Consider the following 14,063-nt stretch of genomic DNA (forward strand, 5'->3'; position numbering starts at 1 on the left):
TGGTCCCTGCTCTCAAGGAATCTGATGACGAACCTAATTTAAAAGTAGCACAAGGGGTCCAGGGATGTAGCTCAGTGGAGCCATGCCTGCCTGGCAAGTGCAAAGTCCTGAATTCAATTTCTGGTTCTGACGAAAGAGAGAGAGAGAGAGAGAGAGAGAGAGAGAGAGAGAGAGAGAGAGAGAGAGAGAAGAAGGAGAAGAACAAGAAGGAGGAGGAGGAGAAGGAGAAATAAACTGGGCATGGTGGTGTAGGCCTCTAATCCCAGCACTCAGGGAGGCTGAGGCAGGAGGATTATAAATTTGAGCTCAGCCTGGGCAATTTAGTGAGACCTTGTTTCACAATAAAAAATAAAAGAAAGAGGGGTGGGAGCTAAAGATGCAGCTCAGTACAGATGCCCTGGGTTCAATCTCTAGTTTAAAAAAAAAAAAGTAGCATAGCAACCGCTCTAAGGGAGGTCATGCCCTAGCTTAGTGGCAGCAAGGAGGCTGCAGAATGTGAAGAACGTGGACCAGCAAAGAAGAGATGGTGTTGCAGCTTGGGCCAAGCTCAGACAGAAGGCACAGGTGTGGGACCAGGGAGCCTCTGGGCATGTAGGGAGAGAGGGGAGCTAAGTCCTTGGTCCTAAAGCACCTCCGGAGCAGGGAAAGGGCTTGACATTTATCATCTGAGGGGAGTACCGGGGCCAGATGTGGGCTGCAGGGAGGACCCCTGTAGCAGGAGTTGAGGGTGGCTGGGGGAGTGCTCCCTTCACACTCAGGAACCAGGCCGAGTGAGGTGCCACTGGGGAGGCTGTCATGTGTGCCTTCTCAAACCGCCAGCACTAGAGAGGCAGAAGCCGCAGGCCCGAGTGAGTCACATCTGGGGCCAGGCCAGCCAACCCACCCTGCTCTCCTCTGTCTCCATCTTGCATGCCCCTCCTCCCCTGACTGAAGACCCTGGCATAGGATGAGAGGGGAGCGCTGCAGGCGCCAGGCAGCCCCTTCCCCCCCTCCCACCCCAGTGGCTGCCTGGGAAACCAACCACAGCAGCTTCACTTCTTCCTGTGGTGCCTCCTCAAAACCTCAAGCCTGGGGAGGTGTGGGTGGGGCCCAGCCCAGCTCTGCCACCCTGCCCTGCCCTGTGGGGCCACCCCAGCTAGATCAGGATTAGGACCAGGCAATTCAGAGGAGCTGCACATCCATTCCTCCCTGGCCCGGCCCAAGTGGCAGCCCAGGGGGAGAGGTGCAGCAGTCTCCTCCACTGGGTCTCCTGCCTATGCTGGAGAGGGCACCCTGGCATGGGAACAGGTGCCCATCAAGCACCTGCCTGGCCCCAGCTGGAGACTTGGTTCTGCCGCTGGCCCTGCTATACACCCTGCTCTATCCTAGGTGTCTTGTGTTCCTGCTGCCTCAGTCTCCCCATCTGCAACTCAACAGGTGAAATCTTGCTCTCCTGTACATACATACCTGGGTTACACAGGGTGGGACTCAGATTTGTGGTACTAAATAGGTGATGAATGTTTTCATGGACTCCAGGTTTTGTCTCCTTTCCTGTAGTGGGGATGGAACCCAGAGTGTTTGCGTTGGCCCGAAACCCTGTTTTTTTCTTTTTTTTTTTTTTGGTACCAGGGATTGAACTCAGGACCTTGCACTTTCGAGGCAGGCAGTGGAAGCACTGAGCTAAATCCCTGGCCCTTGTTTTTTTCTTTTGAGACAAGGTTCTGCTATGTGGCTACCTTGCCCAGCTGGGCTCAAACTTGTAATCCTCCTGCCTCAACCTCCCAGAGTGCTGGAATTACAGGCATGTGCCATCACATGAGGCTTGGACATCAGGTTTCCCCTTCTCCCAGGCTGTTTTTACTTTTGGGGGGTGTGGCAGTCCCTTTTAAACTATTTGTCTCCTCCCACTGGTCCCCAACAGTCCCCTCTTGCTTAGGCTAGGGCAGAAAGCTTCCCAGATTTCAGCACACCCTAAAACGGAACAAAGGTATCTAGTGCACCCCTCCACCAAGGCCTCAGAGCCTCCTAGTAGTGGTGCCCACTTATCTTCTGGGCCCTGTGCCTGGCACCTTCCTTTCATACCTTATCTGTGTCACCAAATCACCCCTGCTGGGTATCTGCCCACAGGGTTGAGCGTCTCACCCAGAAGGGCAGCTGCAGCCAGCATGGGACCTGGAGGCAGGTCCTGATTTGGGGGCTGCAAGGCCCTTGGCTTCCTTGCCTCTGTCTCTGGCCTGGAAGGTGGGATGAGTCACTCATTGCCCTGCTGCTGCCTGGAGTGACAGGTGTGGTGTGTGAGGTCATGAGAGACTATGTGTCTCCCTCCTGTGTCCCCCAGGGCCAAGATCCTTGTCCCAGGGATTCTGGGATTCTCTTCACTCCTGCTCACAGTGCTCATAGCCCTGAATTCTTTGCCCTCAGCGTGGGCCTTGGCTGTTGCTGACTCAGAAGCCCTGCTTGTCCAGGCTGGGGGAGGCCAGTGCTGCCCGGCTCCCACCCTGGCTGGATGAACAACGCCTCTGCAGCTGGTGCTCATGGGAGGCCTGAGGAGGTACTATCCACACCCCTGGATGTCAGAGCAGAGAAGGTCTCAGAGATAACTCTGCCTGACCTGCTCCCCCACTCAATGATGCAGAAACCATCCCAGGGGGTCACTGGACCGAGGGTGCAGGGGGAGCTGGGCCTTTCATTTGTGAGCCAAGCAAAGAAGGGGGAGGCAGGGCTAGCATGTGAACCTCAGTGCTGTCTGCAGCCTCCTGTCCATGATGAGTAGGAAGGTCCTGGGCCGGACAGCCCCAAACTTCAGACACTTCTAACTGCTCTGTGCTGCAATTCTCACTTATCTTGCTACTCTATCCCCACCTCTCTGCTGTTGCCCAAGAGGTTCAGCCTGCACCTTTGCAGCAGCTTCCGCCCACTTTGGGCTTTCTGCCCTTTGCCTCCCAGCCAGGGTCCATCCACCTTCAGGTCAGAGCCCCCAGCCCTCCCCTGGGGAGCGGCCCCTCCTATCACGTAAGCTGTGGGTGGGACCCAGACCTCTCTATCCATTAGCTCTCCAAGGCTCAAGCTGAGCCTTTTAGATGTTTTTAACACTTTATTTTGAAATTAATTATAGACGCACAGGAAGCTAAGCTTTTTAAGAGCTCAGAAAATATGTGAGACTCAAAGAAAAGTCTGGGTTTGCTCTAAAATACTAAAACTGCAAAGCTGAAATTAATGTTTACTGTGCTCAAGGATAGCCATAAAAATTTCATTACATTTGAAAACTATGTAGGTTGCATTTTTTTCTTTCCTTTTTTTTTTTGGTACCAGGGATCGAACTCAGGTCCTTGTGGTTACAAGGCAGGCAGCGGAACCACTGAGCTAAATCCCTGGCCTTTCCTTTTTTTTTTTTCTCACTATGTAGTCAAGACTGACCTCAAACTTGTGAGCCTTCTGCCTTAGCCTCCCATGCTGACTATGGGCATGTGCCACCATACCTAGCGAGAGTTTTTCTTACTTTGAAAGTGTTTCCTACAAGTGGCCAATAAATATATGAAAAAATGTTCACCATCTTTGGCCACTAGAGAAACGCAAATTGAAACAACACCGAAATTCCATCTTACTCCAGAAAGAATGGCCATCATCAAGAAATCAAGTAATAAATGCTGTTGAGGCCGGGGCAGAGGACTCTTCTACATTGTTGGTGGAAATGTAAACTAGTACAACCTCTATGGAAATCAGTGTGGAGGTTCCTCAAAAAACTAAAAGTTCCATTTGACTCAGCTATTCCCCTTCTGGGTATTTCTCCAAGAGTTAAAAGATATCACATTACAGTGATACCTGCATATCCATGTTTATAGCAGCATAATTTTTTTTTCTTTTTTTTTGTACCGGGGATCGAACCCGGGACCTTGCATTTGCGCAGCGGGCAGCAAAACCACTAAGCTAAATCCCCGGCTTATAGCAGCAGAATTTATAACAGCTAAGTCCTTTTTTTTTTTTTTTGGTACCAGGGATCAAACTCAGGTCCTTGTGCTTGCAAGGCAGGTGGAAGAACCACTCACTGAGCTAAATCCCCAGCCCTAAGTCCTTTTTTTTTGAGACAGGGTCTTGCTATGTAGCTCAAACTAGCCTTGAACTCACAGTGATCCTCCTGGCTCAGCCTCCCAAGCGCCAGGATTACAGGTGTGCACCACCACACCCAGCCTGTATAAAAGCTAACGCTTGAAAGCAGCCTATAAACAGATGAAAATGTGGTATTTATACAGATGGTATACTACTCTGCCATAAAGAAGGATAAATTTGAGTCATTTATAGGAAAACAAATGCATCTTGAGACCATAATATTAAGTGAAATAAATCAGATACACAAGCATAAATATTACATGGTTTCTCTTATATGAGAAACTCAAAGTGTAAATAAAGAGCAAAAAATAAGATAGATAATAGGAAACAGAAAGATACATCTCTTGCAAACGGGAAAAGGACCAAAAGATGGAAGGGGAAAGGGACTAAAAAGGAATTAAGATGTGTTATGTATATGTACCAACTCCCTGTGATGAATACTGCAAATATGTACTAATAAAATTTAAAAGATTTGTAAAAACTAGTCTAGCCTAGAATTCTAGCTCTTGGGAGCCTGAGGCAGGAGGATTGCTGCAAATTTGGAGCCATCCTGGGATACATAGTGAGACCCTGTCTCAAAAAAAAGCGGGGACTTTAGCTCAATGGTTCCACCACCTGCCTCGTAAGCACAAGGTCCTGAGTTCGATCCCCAGTACCAAAAAAAAAAAAAAAAAAAAAAAGAGGCTGAGGCAGGAGGACTGTTCTGAGTTTAAGTCTGAGGCCAGCCTGAGCTACATAGTGAGCTCAAGGCCAAGTCTTACTACATAAGGAGATCCTGCCTCAAAAAACAAAAACAAAAACAAAAAATGACACAGCACTTGCCTAATATGTGAGGCCCTAAATTCAATTCCTAGCACTGTAAAACAAACAACAACCAAAACCAAAAACCTGTTATCTTTAGGGCTCCTCTTGATTCCAGTCATCAGAAACCTCACTGGTACCAGGGATCAAACTTGGGACCTTGTGCTTGCAAGGCAGGCAAGGGAACCACTGAACTAAATCCCCAGCCCTCCAATATACTCAATTCTATATGAGAACTTATGCAGGGGAAAAGTTTGGTGTTACTTTATGCTTGAAAATAAAATACATAGTTTTTAATATGAAAAAATAGGTATCTTACAGATGTACAAATATTGTTTCAATTTTATTTTATTTTATTTTTGGTACTGGGGATCGAACTCGGGTCCTTGCACTTGCACAGCAGGTGGCGAAACCACTGAGCTAAATCCCCGGCATCAATTTTATTTTTGAGACAGAGTCTCACTATGTAGTTCAGGCTGGCCTTGAACTCACTATGTACCCCAGGCTAGCCTCAAAATTGTCATGATCCTCCTGTCTCAGCCTCCTGACTACTGGGAATACAGATGTGTGCCACCATGCCCGGCCTGTTTCAATTTTAAAAAGCATTGTAAGGACATGTCTTTAATGCAGGATGGGGTACAGTTTGGCGTTTTTGTTGTTGCTGTTTGCTGTCCTGGGGAATGAACCTAGGGCTCTGAATACACCAAGCCAAGTGCTCTACCTCTGAACTACAGCCCAAGCTCTTCTTTTACGTGTGTTCTATGCTATGCCTGATGCAGGTGTTTGAAGGTTTATGATTTCAAGTAATGGAAAACTTGGCAGAAATTGCTTTAAAATTAAGGAAAGCCAACTGGGGATTTAGCTCAGTGGTGCCGCCGCCTGCCTCACAAGTGTAAGGTCCCAAGTTTGATCCCTGGTACCAACCCCCCCCCCCCAAAACAACAAATAAAATTAAGGAAATAGGGAGGCGGAGTGCCGCATGCTGTGATCCCCTGCTACTCAGGAGGCTGAGGCAGGAGGACTCAGTTCAAGGCCAGCCTGGGCAAGTTAGCACAGTGGTACCTCGGTTCACAAACTTAATTCTTTCCACCATTCTGGTTGCAAACTAAATTGGACGAGACCGAATCAAATTTCCGCATAAGGTCAACATTGAACCTAACCACTGAATTTGATTTGGTTCTCATCCAATTTGGTTTGTGACCAGAATCATGGAAAGAATTAAGTTCCTGAACCAAGGTACCACTGTATCATCCTGTCTCAGAATAACAGGGCTGGGAAGCAGCTCAGTGGTCAAGCGCTTGCCTAGCATGTGTGAGGTCCTGGGTTCTATCCCCAGCACAGCTCAAAAACAAAAAAAAAAGAAAGGAAAGTTTTCATATAATAAACCTGGATCTTCAGGGTTTACATGGCAGGGCAAGTCAGTGGCCAATGGAAGCATGAAAGATCCTGGCTCTTGGGTAAGGGATTGTAGCTGTGCAACCCGCTGGCTGTTTTTGAGATACAAACTGAAGATCTAGGGCTGGGGATTTACCTCAGTGGTTTCGCCACCTGCTTCGAAAGCACAAGGACCTGAGTTTGATCCCTGGTACCCCCCCAAAACCCCAAAACAAACTGAAGATCTAGGGTAAACTATATGAACTTCTGTTACATGCTTTCACATGGTTCACGTGTATGTATATATATAAGGAACTATTAAGCAAACTGTGCGAACATTAACTGCTGAAACTTTGTAAAGATGTCAGTGTTCACTGTATCAGTCTGTTTTTGTTTTTTTGAGACGTCTCACTTTGTAGTCCAGGCTGGCCTCAAACTCATGGCAACCTTTCTGCCTCAGCCTCCTGACTGCTGGGATTACAGGGGTGTGCCACTATGCCTGGCTCATTATATTATTCTTTCTCCTTGGTGGGGGTGTTGAGACAGGGTCTCACTGTGTAATCTGGCCCGGCCTCTTAACTTGTGATTGTCCTGCCTTAGTTGTCTGAGTGCTGGGAATACCCACGTGTGACACCTGGCAAACCAGAGCTGCTTTGCTTGGACCCAAGGGCTTGTGCGTGCTAGGAAGTGTGCTACCACTGAGCTCAGTCCTCAGCGCCCATGTCCTTTAAAAATGAAATAAATTGGACCGGGGATTTAGCTCAGTGGTTCCACCAACTGCCTTGCAACTGCAAGGTCTCAAGTTCGATCCCCTGTAGCAAAAAATAAACAAATAAAATAAAATAAAAATTTGCTGTATCTTTTGATAAGACCACATAAAACAGGATGAGTAAGAGAAACTTGCTGGATTTTCTGAAGGACCAAGCAAATTGGTAGGTGAGGACCAGCAACGTATGAAATACACCTGAGGCACCATGTCTCTGCATACTGAAAAGCGAGCAGAACTGTCACTTGGGGAAGGCCTTGAGGTGGCTGGTTCTGGGGACAGCAGGCGCAGCAGGGGCTCCCCCGCCCTGGCCACAGACTTGGGGACACAGTGCACTCCCGCTCGCACTTTATTAAGTACGGAGGACTGGTTATAGTGGGTGGAGGTGGCGGAGAGGCCCAGCCCCAACCCCCATGTCACTGGCACACAATAATAAATAAACAAACAAATAAATAGCTGGGAGTGGGCATGGGGACTGGCAAGGTGGCGCAGCAAACACTGGCTACACAGGGACATCACAGTCCCCTCCGGAGCTGCAGCCACCAACACTGGATGGGATCAGGGAGGGAGGGCTCTGAGCCCCAGCAGTCCCAGGGCCACTGAGTGAGTGAGGTCACAATCTCCAGGGAAGAAGAGGTCCCCACACCCAGTCCCTTATTTATTGACTGAAATCAACCCTGGCTGGTCTAGTGGGACGGACTGTCAAGAGGCCACTGTCACTCGGACTCCTGAAATTGTTCTCTTTAGGATCTGAGAGACCAGTGGGTATTACTTGAAGGCCAGATGGGTCCACCCAGGACCTAGGACATGCAAGGGTCATTGTTATTTAGCTCCTATTTGGTCCACTCAAGATCTGGCCTCAGTGAGCCACTGCCACTTAGCCTTGACTGGTCCACTCAGGACAATAACTGTGTGGCTACCTTGACCTCCAATCGGCCCACAAGCCAAAGGCCAGGACCCAGGGGCAGGCAGGGCTCAGGAGTTCCCAGGGACGGGAGGGGACCAAAGGCCCAGGGCAGGGGAAAATCTTCAGTTGGCATCAAGACCCATATTCAGGGAGGGGAGGGAACAAGGGAGGAAACAAGGCCACCTGGCTGGGTCAGGCCAGGGTGAATCCCCAAGCCGCAGGGGCAGCTTCCGGAACAGCAGAGTGCTCAGCCACTGCTGGGAGGGGGCACAAAGGTCTTCACACCTTCCTGCGTGGCAGCTCCACCAGGGCCCCAAAACCGGGGCGAGGGAGCTCATAGTGCTTAACGAGACTCATGACCCATCACTTCCATCTATGGGATCAGGGGGTCGGGAGGCTGTGGCTACAGCTGCAGATCAGGCGGGTTCAGTCCTCCAGCCCCCCCATCAAGTCCGCGATGCTCTCCACATAGTAATGGGGCACAAGGTCATGCTTGCCGGCTGCCAGGTAGGCCTGGGCCTCCTCCAGGCGGGACACACCCGTGAGCGTGAGCACGGTGGTCATGCCGCAGCGGTGGCCAAAGAGGATGTCGGTCTCCAGGCGGTCCCCCACCATGAGCATGTGGGCGGGGTCCAGGCTGAAGTGCTCTGTGATACACTCGAACATGTAGGGGCTGGGCTTGCCCACCACCAGGGCCTGGCGCCCCGAGGCCGTCTCCACTGCAGCGGCCAGGCTCCCAGTCCCTGTGGGGAGATAGGAGAGTAGTCAGCAGGAAGGCAGCTACAATAGCATCAGGGCCCAGAAATGGAACTCCAGGGCACCTAAGGCCAAGCACTGTCATGAGGCCCAGGCCTGGTCCCAGGTCTCAGGGTGGGTGGGGGTGAAGAGGACAGACCCTGCCATCAGATCCCTGGTTTCAGACTCCATCCCCACAGTCTTGGGCAGGCTGGTTAACCTGCAGTGCCTCAGTTTCCCCAAGTCTCCTATGAAGACATCGAGGCACTTACCTCCTGTGGACTCACTGCAGGGGACAGGCTCCATCCTGTCTGAGGCCCTGGGCTTGACTCTGCCCTGGCAGCTGTGTGCCTTCGGGCAAGCTGCTCACCCTCTCTGAGTTTCCCTAGACTGCAAAATGGGGATTCAGCTAACACCTATCCTCAAAGGGGCACTCTGGGCATCACAGAGCCAGGGCTTTGAAAAGAGAAAAAGGCTTGGCAGACAGTGGTTGTGGTTATTGCTACAGAAGCCATGTCCCTGGCAACAGGAACTGGCACTGCCCCTCTGGAATGCAGCAGGGCACAGAAATATTCACACCTCTGACCCAGTCGATATCCATGGTGAAAGCGATTCCAAGAAAAGAATTCCAACCAGACACAAGAAAGGTCCCGCTCAAGATGTCTGTGGTGACAAACGCCTCAGACAGTGCCCGAGTGTCTAACAGTGGGAGGACGTTTGGAAAAGGAGAGCCCTGTTCCCAGCCCAGTACTGTCCTGCTGGAACAATGAGCCCACTGTGCGGGTCCCATGGGCACGTCTTTGTGCCAGAACATTTTCCCTTCACATTAATGTCCCCAACCAGATAATAATGATGAAGAACACCATTTATTTATTAATTAATTTTTTTGGTACCGGGGATTGAACTCGGGTCCCTGAACTTGCGCAGCAGGCGGCAAAACCACTGAGCTAAATCCCCGCCCAAGAACGCCACTTATTAAGCCATTCTAACCCACCAAGGGCTGTGCTAGGTATTCTCAAAAGCCCATTTTACAGATGAGAAAGCCAAGGCTCAGTAACATTAAGTAATCTCACCTGAGTTGCCTGTTTTTTGTTTGTTTTTTTTTTGGTACCAGGGATCGAACTTGGGACCTTACGCTTGTGAGGCAGGCAGCAGAACCACAGAGCTAAATCCCCAGCTCCTTGGGTTGCCTGTTAAAGGACAGCAAACAGACCTGTATCCAAAGCTGGGTATGATGAGGCAGAAGGGTGGGGAATTTGAGTCTGGCCTGGACTACATAGTGACACTCAGTCTCAAAAAAGAAAAGAAAAAAGCACCGAGATTAGGTCAGTATGACTCAGTTGTGGAAAGGCTTGGGAATGTGAACTTTCATTTTCAGGAATTCTGTGAGCTGGTTTTTGTTTGTTTTTGAAAAAGGGTCTCATTAGGGTTGCTTTTTTTCAGACAAGAGTTCTCATTATGTGGTTCAGGCTGGTCTTGAATTCACTATCAAATTCAAGGCAATCCTCCTGCCTCAGCTTCCTGAGTGCTAGGACCGCAGGCTGTGCCACCGACTGACCTATAAATTTACAATTAAACAAAGGCAACAGATTCTCAGCACTCATGATTTCCTAATTCCTGTACCACACTGCCCTGGAGGTCATTTCTACCTGCAAAGGTGGAAATGCCTCCCAGCTCCTCGTTCAGTGAGGTCGTGGCCACAGCAGGCGTCCAGACCGTTTCTCAGCACACAACTGGCCAGACCGTTGCACTCTGGGCCTCCTCTCCCCCTTCTTTTATTTTTTGGTACTGGGGATCGAACTCAGGACCTTGACCTTTGGAGGCAGACGAGGGGCCATTGAGCTAAATCCCCGGCCCTCCTCTCCCCCTCTTCACAGCCAATGACACTTCCCTTGTGAAGCTCAAGGCATAGAAAAAGAGGGTGAGTGGGGATGTGAGAATCCCCATGGCCCCTGACAAGAAGAAAGGCATTTCTCCAACGCCACGGGGCTGGGGCCGAAAGGCTCAGGGCAACCCTGCTGGAAAGCTCCCTGGGACATCCGCCCCAGAATCGCTTGCTGCACCCCTCACCGGGCCCTGAGCAGCAAAGTCAGGGCCTTAAACACACTAGATAAGCACTCTCGTATATACCAGCTACACCCCAGCCTCCCCTTTCTTTTCACAAAATTTTGAGATAAGGTCCCTCTGAGTTGCTAAGGCTGGCCTTCAATTTACAATCCTCTGGCCTCAGCCTCCTAAATAGCTAAGATTACAGCCCTGCACCATCTTGTCTGGTTTTTGTTTTTGTTTTGTACTGAAGAGCCAACCCCAGCCCTTTTTTATTTCTAGGTAAACAAAGCTAAGTTGCTAAATTGTCCAAGATGGGCTTAAACTTGTAGTCCTCCTGCCTCAACCTTCCAGAGCGTTGGGAATGCAGGCCTGGGTCACCATGCTTGGCCACACTGGTGCTTTGTTTCTGGTGCTGAGAACTGAACCGAGGGCTGAGCACACTCTAAGCATGAGCTCTACCCCTAAGAGCCACACACACACACACACACACACACGTCTGCTTGTTTGCCTAAGAATCACAACCAGGGCTTGATCCTTGGTACCAAAAAAAAAAGAATCACAACCATTTGCCCCAGTGGTCTCCACTGAGTCACCCCAAAACGTTTTCCTCAGCTCCCCAGTGGCCCCAGCTCTGTCGGCCTAGCAGGATGGAGCTGATTACTCTCTGGCCCCCAGGTCTCACTTTCTTCATTCAGTTACAGTTCACAGAGGCCCACCTGCACACCAGACACAGAGGGCAGAGCAGCCCTGGCAGTAAAGGAACTTCCCCCCAGCCCACAATCACCCAGCTGAGCCTGAGGCAAGGTATCCTGATAACATGGTCCTAAAACAGGGACATTTCTACTTCCCAGCTCGTGTGACTGCTGTGTGGCACAGGGTTAACACACAGTCGGGGGGGGCAAGCTGGGAGCTTTGCACTTTCTGATCTTAACACTATCAGGGCCTTTGTTAATATTTTCACATCCCTGTTTCAAAGCTGCGCTACTGAGTCGTGCAGATGCACCTGTGCCTGCAGCTCGGTATTCCTTAAGCGTCTGCCTCCCTCTTCCGGCTATGGAGTGACCCACAGGGTAGGGGGCACAGCGGGGTAGCGGGGTGGGTACTGGGTCCACACAGGCCTCTCCCCAGCTCCTCACACCACTCATTCTGACCCCCGGGGAACCTCTTACCCCACAGCCTTAACCCAAGCTTGGAGACCTTCAGGGAAAACCTTTCTTCATAGAACAGACCTGACCAGAGCCTTCCCTTTGGATTTATGGGGAAACCGAGGTTGGTGTGGTCAGGCGCTGAGTAGGTCCAAAGCACTGAGCCAGGACAGGCCCTGAACTCTAGGTCCCTTCCCTGCCACTGTTAACACTGTGTCTATGAATCCTCACTGGCTGTCACCCTTCCCTGCACCCCCTCCAGGAAGCCTTCCCAGGTCCTCCTCACCACCCTTCACCACCCTCCATACCACCCAGCCCCTCCCCCACGTGGCTGCAAAGACTGACTGGGTCGGGCCAGCAGAGAAAAGCGACAGGGTCTGTCTGTCTCCTTGCCCCACATTCATCACTGTTTGTTCTGCCGCCTCCTCTGCTTTTATTTAACTTGAACCCTGCCTCCCCTGTGGCGTTGCCCAGAAATTTATTTACTTTTTTAGACAAGGTCTCCCTATGTAGTACATGCTGCCCTTGAACTCAGGCTATGCAGCCCAGGCTGGCCTTCAACTCGTATGATACTCCTGCCTCAGCCTCCTGAACGCTGAGATTACAGGCGTGGGCCACTTCGCCTGGCTCTCATCTGCAGTCATTTAGAAATGAAGTAAGAACAGACGTCAAGGTGCTTCATGAAGCTCTCTATAAATGGGAGGACTCCCTACAGCTCACACAGCTAGCCACGCACTGTGTGACACGCAGCCCCCGTTTACTGTCCCCTCACCAGCAGCTGGCTGGTGAGCGACCTCAGGCTGCACTGGGGAGGACACGCCTGCAGGTTATGTAATCCAAGTGCTCCTCGAGAGGAGCTGGAACTGGAGCACAGGTCACTCACTCTCTACCTGCCCGGCTCTCCACACACCTACCTGCTCACCTCGGCCTCTGGAACGCCTGTCGCACCCTGCCACAGGGGACAGGCCCTCCCAGCTTCTCCAGCCCCACCCCCTGGTGGGCGGGGCAAGATGTCAGGAATCCAGGAGCAGACCTGGATTCTACCTGCAACCCCCAGCGCTACGACGGCCTCGGTTTACTCATCTGTCTGTCAGACGGGGACCCCGCCTCTGCCCCTCATGAGTGGCAGCCGCAGCAGTGAGAAACGTGACTGTGTCCCCGGCACCTCTCTGGATCTCCATTGCACCCCCGCGCCTCAGCACCCCCGTGGCGGCGACGGCGCAGGTGCTCTTCCGCCTCTCCCCCTCCCAGTCCGCGCTCACCAGGGGTCCGGCTGCCGTCGCTGAGCGGGTGCCAAGGGTCGCGGTCGGTAGCCACGAGCAGGCAGTCGGGGTCGCGCAGGTGCGCGCACGCCTCGCTCAGCTTGGCGAAGGAGAAGTGCTCGTCGTAGCCCACGAGCACGGCGCGCACGCGCAGGGCGACGCCGGGGTCCCCCGCTAAGCGCAGCCCCGAGGCGCGCAGCTCGGCGCGCAGCCCCTCGCCGCCCAGCACGAACACGGCACCCTGCGCGTCGGGCGGCCCGGGCAGGCGCTGGCGCAGCAGGTGCGCGGCGCACAGCGCGGAGCTGAAGAGCTGCTCGGCGCGCAGCCCCCCGAAGCCCAGGCGCGCGAAGCGCTGGGCCAGCTCGGGCCGCGCGCGCCGGCTGTTATTGCTCACGAACAGTGCCTGCTTGCCGGCCCGTGCAAGCCGCTCCACCAGCTCCGCGGCGCCAGGCACGACGCGCTCGCCGTTCCACAGCACCCCGTCGCAGTCGAACAGGACCCCCTGCGTCCGGCCCAGCAGGTCGCGCAGGGGCGCGCCACTCAGCGGCTCGCATCGCGCCATGCAGCCTGCTGGCCGCTCGCACGCCCGCTCGCACGCCCGCGCCGCTCTCCCCGCGCGGGCACGGCGCGCTCGCCCGGCCCGTCCTCCGGGGCCAATCGGCACTCCGGAACGGGCTGGGGGCGGGGCCACGGCCTGGACCACCGCCAATGGGGTATAGAGGATCATAGAAGAACGAAACGGAGTGCGAACTGAGCTTGGAGAAAGGGCCAGGAATAGCGACTGCCCCCAAAGGGCGGATACCAATGTAGAACCAGCCGGCCCTTATCCCCCGCCCCCTTAGTCTATTGGGCCAATCGCCGCCAAGTTTCAACTCCCACTACCCTCTTACAGGGGGTGGAGCCTGGGAGACTGATGTTCTTTGTAACTAATAAGGAGC

At 52.5% G+C, this 14,063-nt stretch overlaps 1 protein-coding gene across 1 annotated transcript; it reads right to left on the bottom strand.

The window, feature by feature from the left end:
* Nucleotides 1-7,363: 7,363 nt before the first annotated feature.
* Pdxp (pyridoxal phosphatase) lies at nucleotides 7,364-13,758 on the bottom strand. The gene is made up of 2 exons (XM_004845647.3): nucleotides 13,126-13,758; nucleotides 7,364-8,677 (listed from the first exon to the last, which is right to left on the bottom strand). The coding sequence occupies exons 1-2, from the start codon at nucleotides 13,685-13,687 to the stop codon at nucleotides 8,361-8,363; spliced, it is 879 nt and encodes a 292-aa protein (XP_004845704.1). The 5' UTR covers nucleotides 13,688-13,758; the 3' UTR covers nucleotides 7,364-8,360.
* Between the last annotated feature and the right edge of the window lie 305 nt (nucleotides 13,759-14,063).

This window comes from Heterocephalus glaber, unplaced genomic scaffold (assembly GCF_053883595.1).
Source record: "Heterocephalus glaber isolate CG9 unplaced genomic scaffold, H.glaber_assembly_v1.0 deba00001444, whole genome shotgun sequence".
NCBI classification, from domain to species: Eukaryota; Metazoa; Chordata; class Mammalia; order Rodentia; family Bathyergidae; genus Heterocephalus; species Heterocephalus glaber.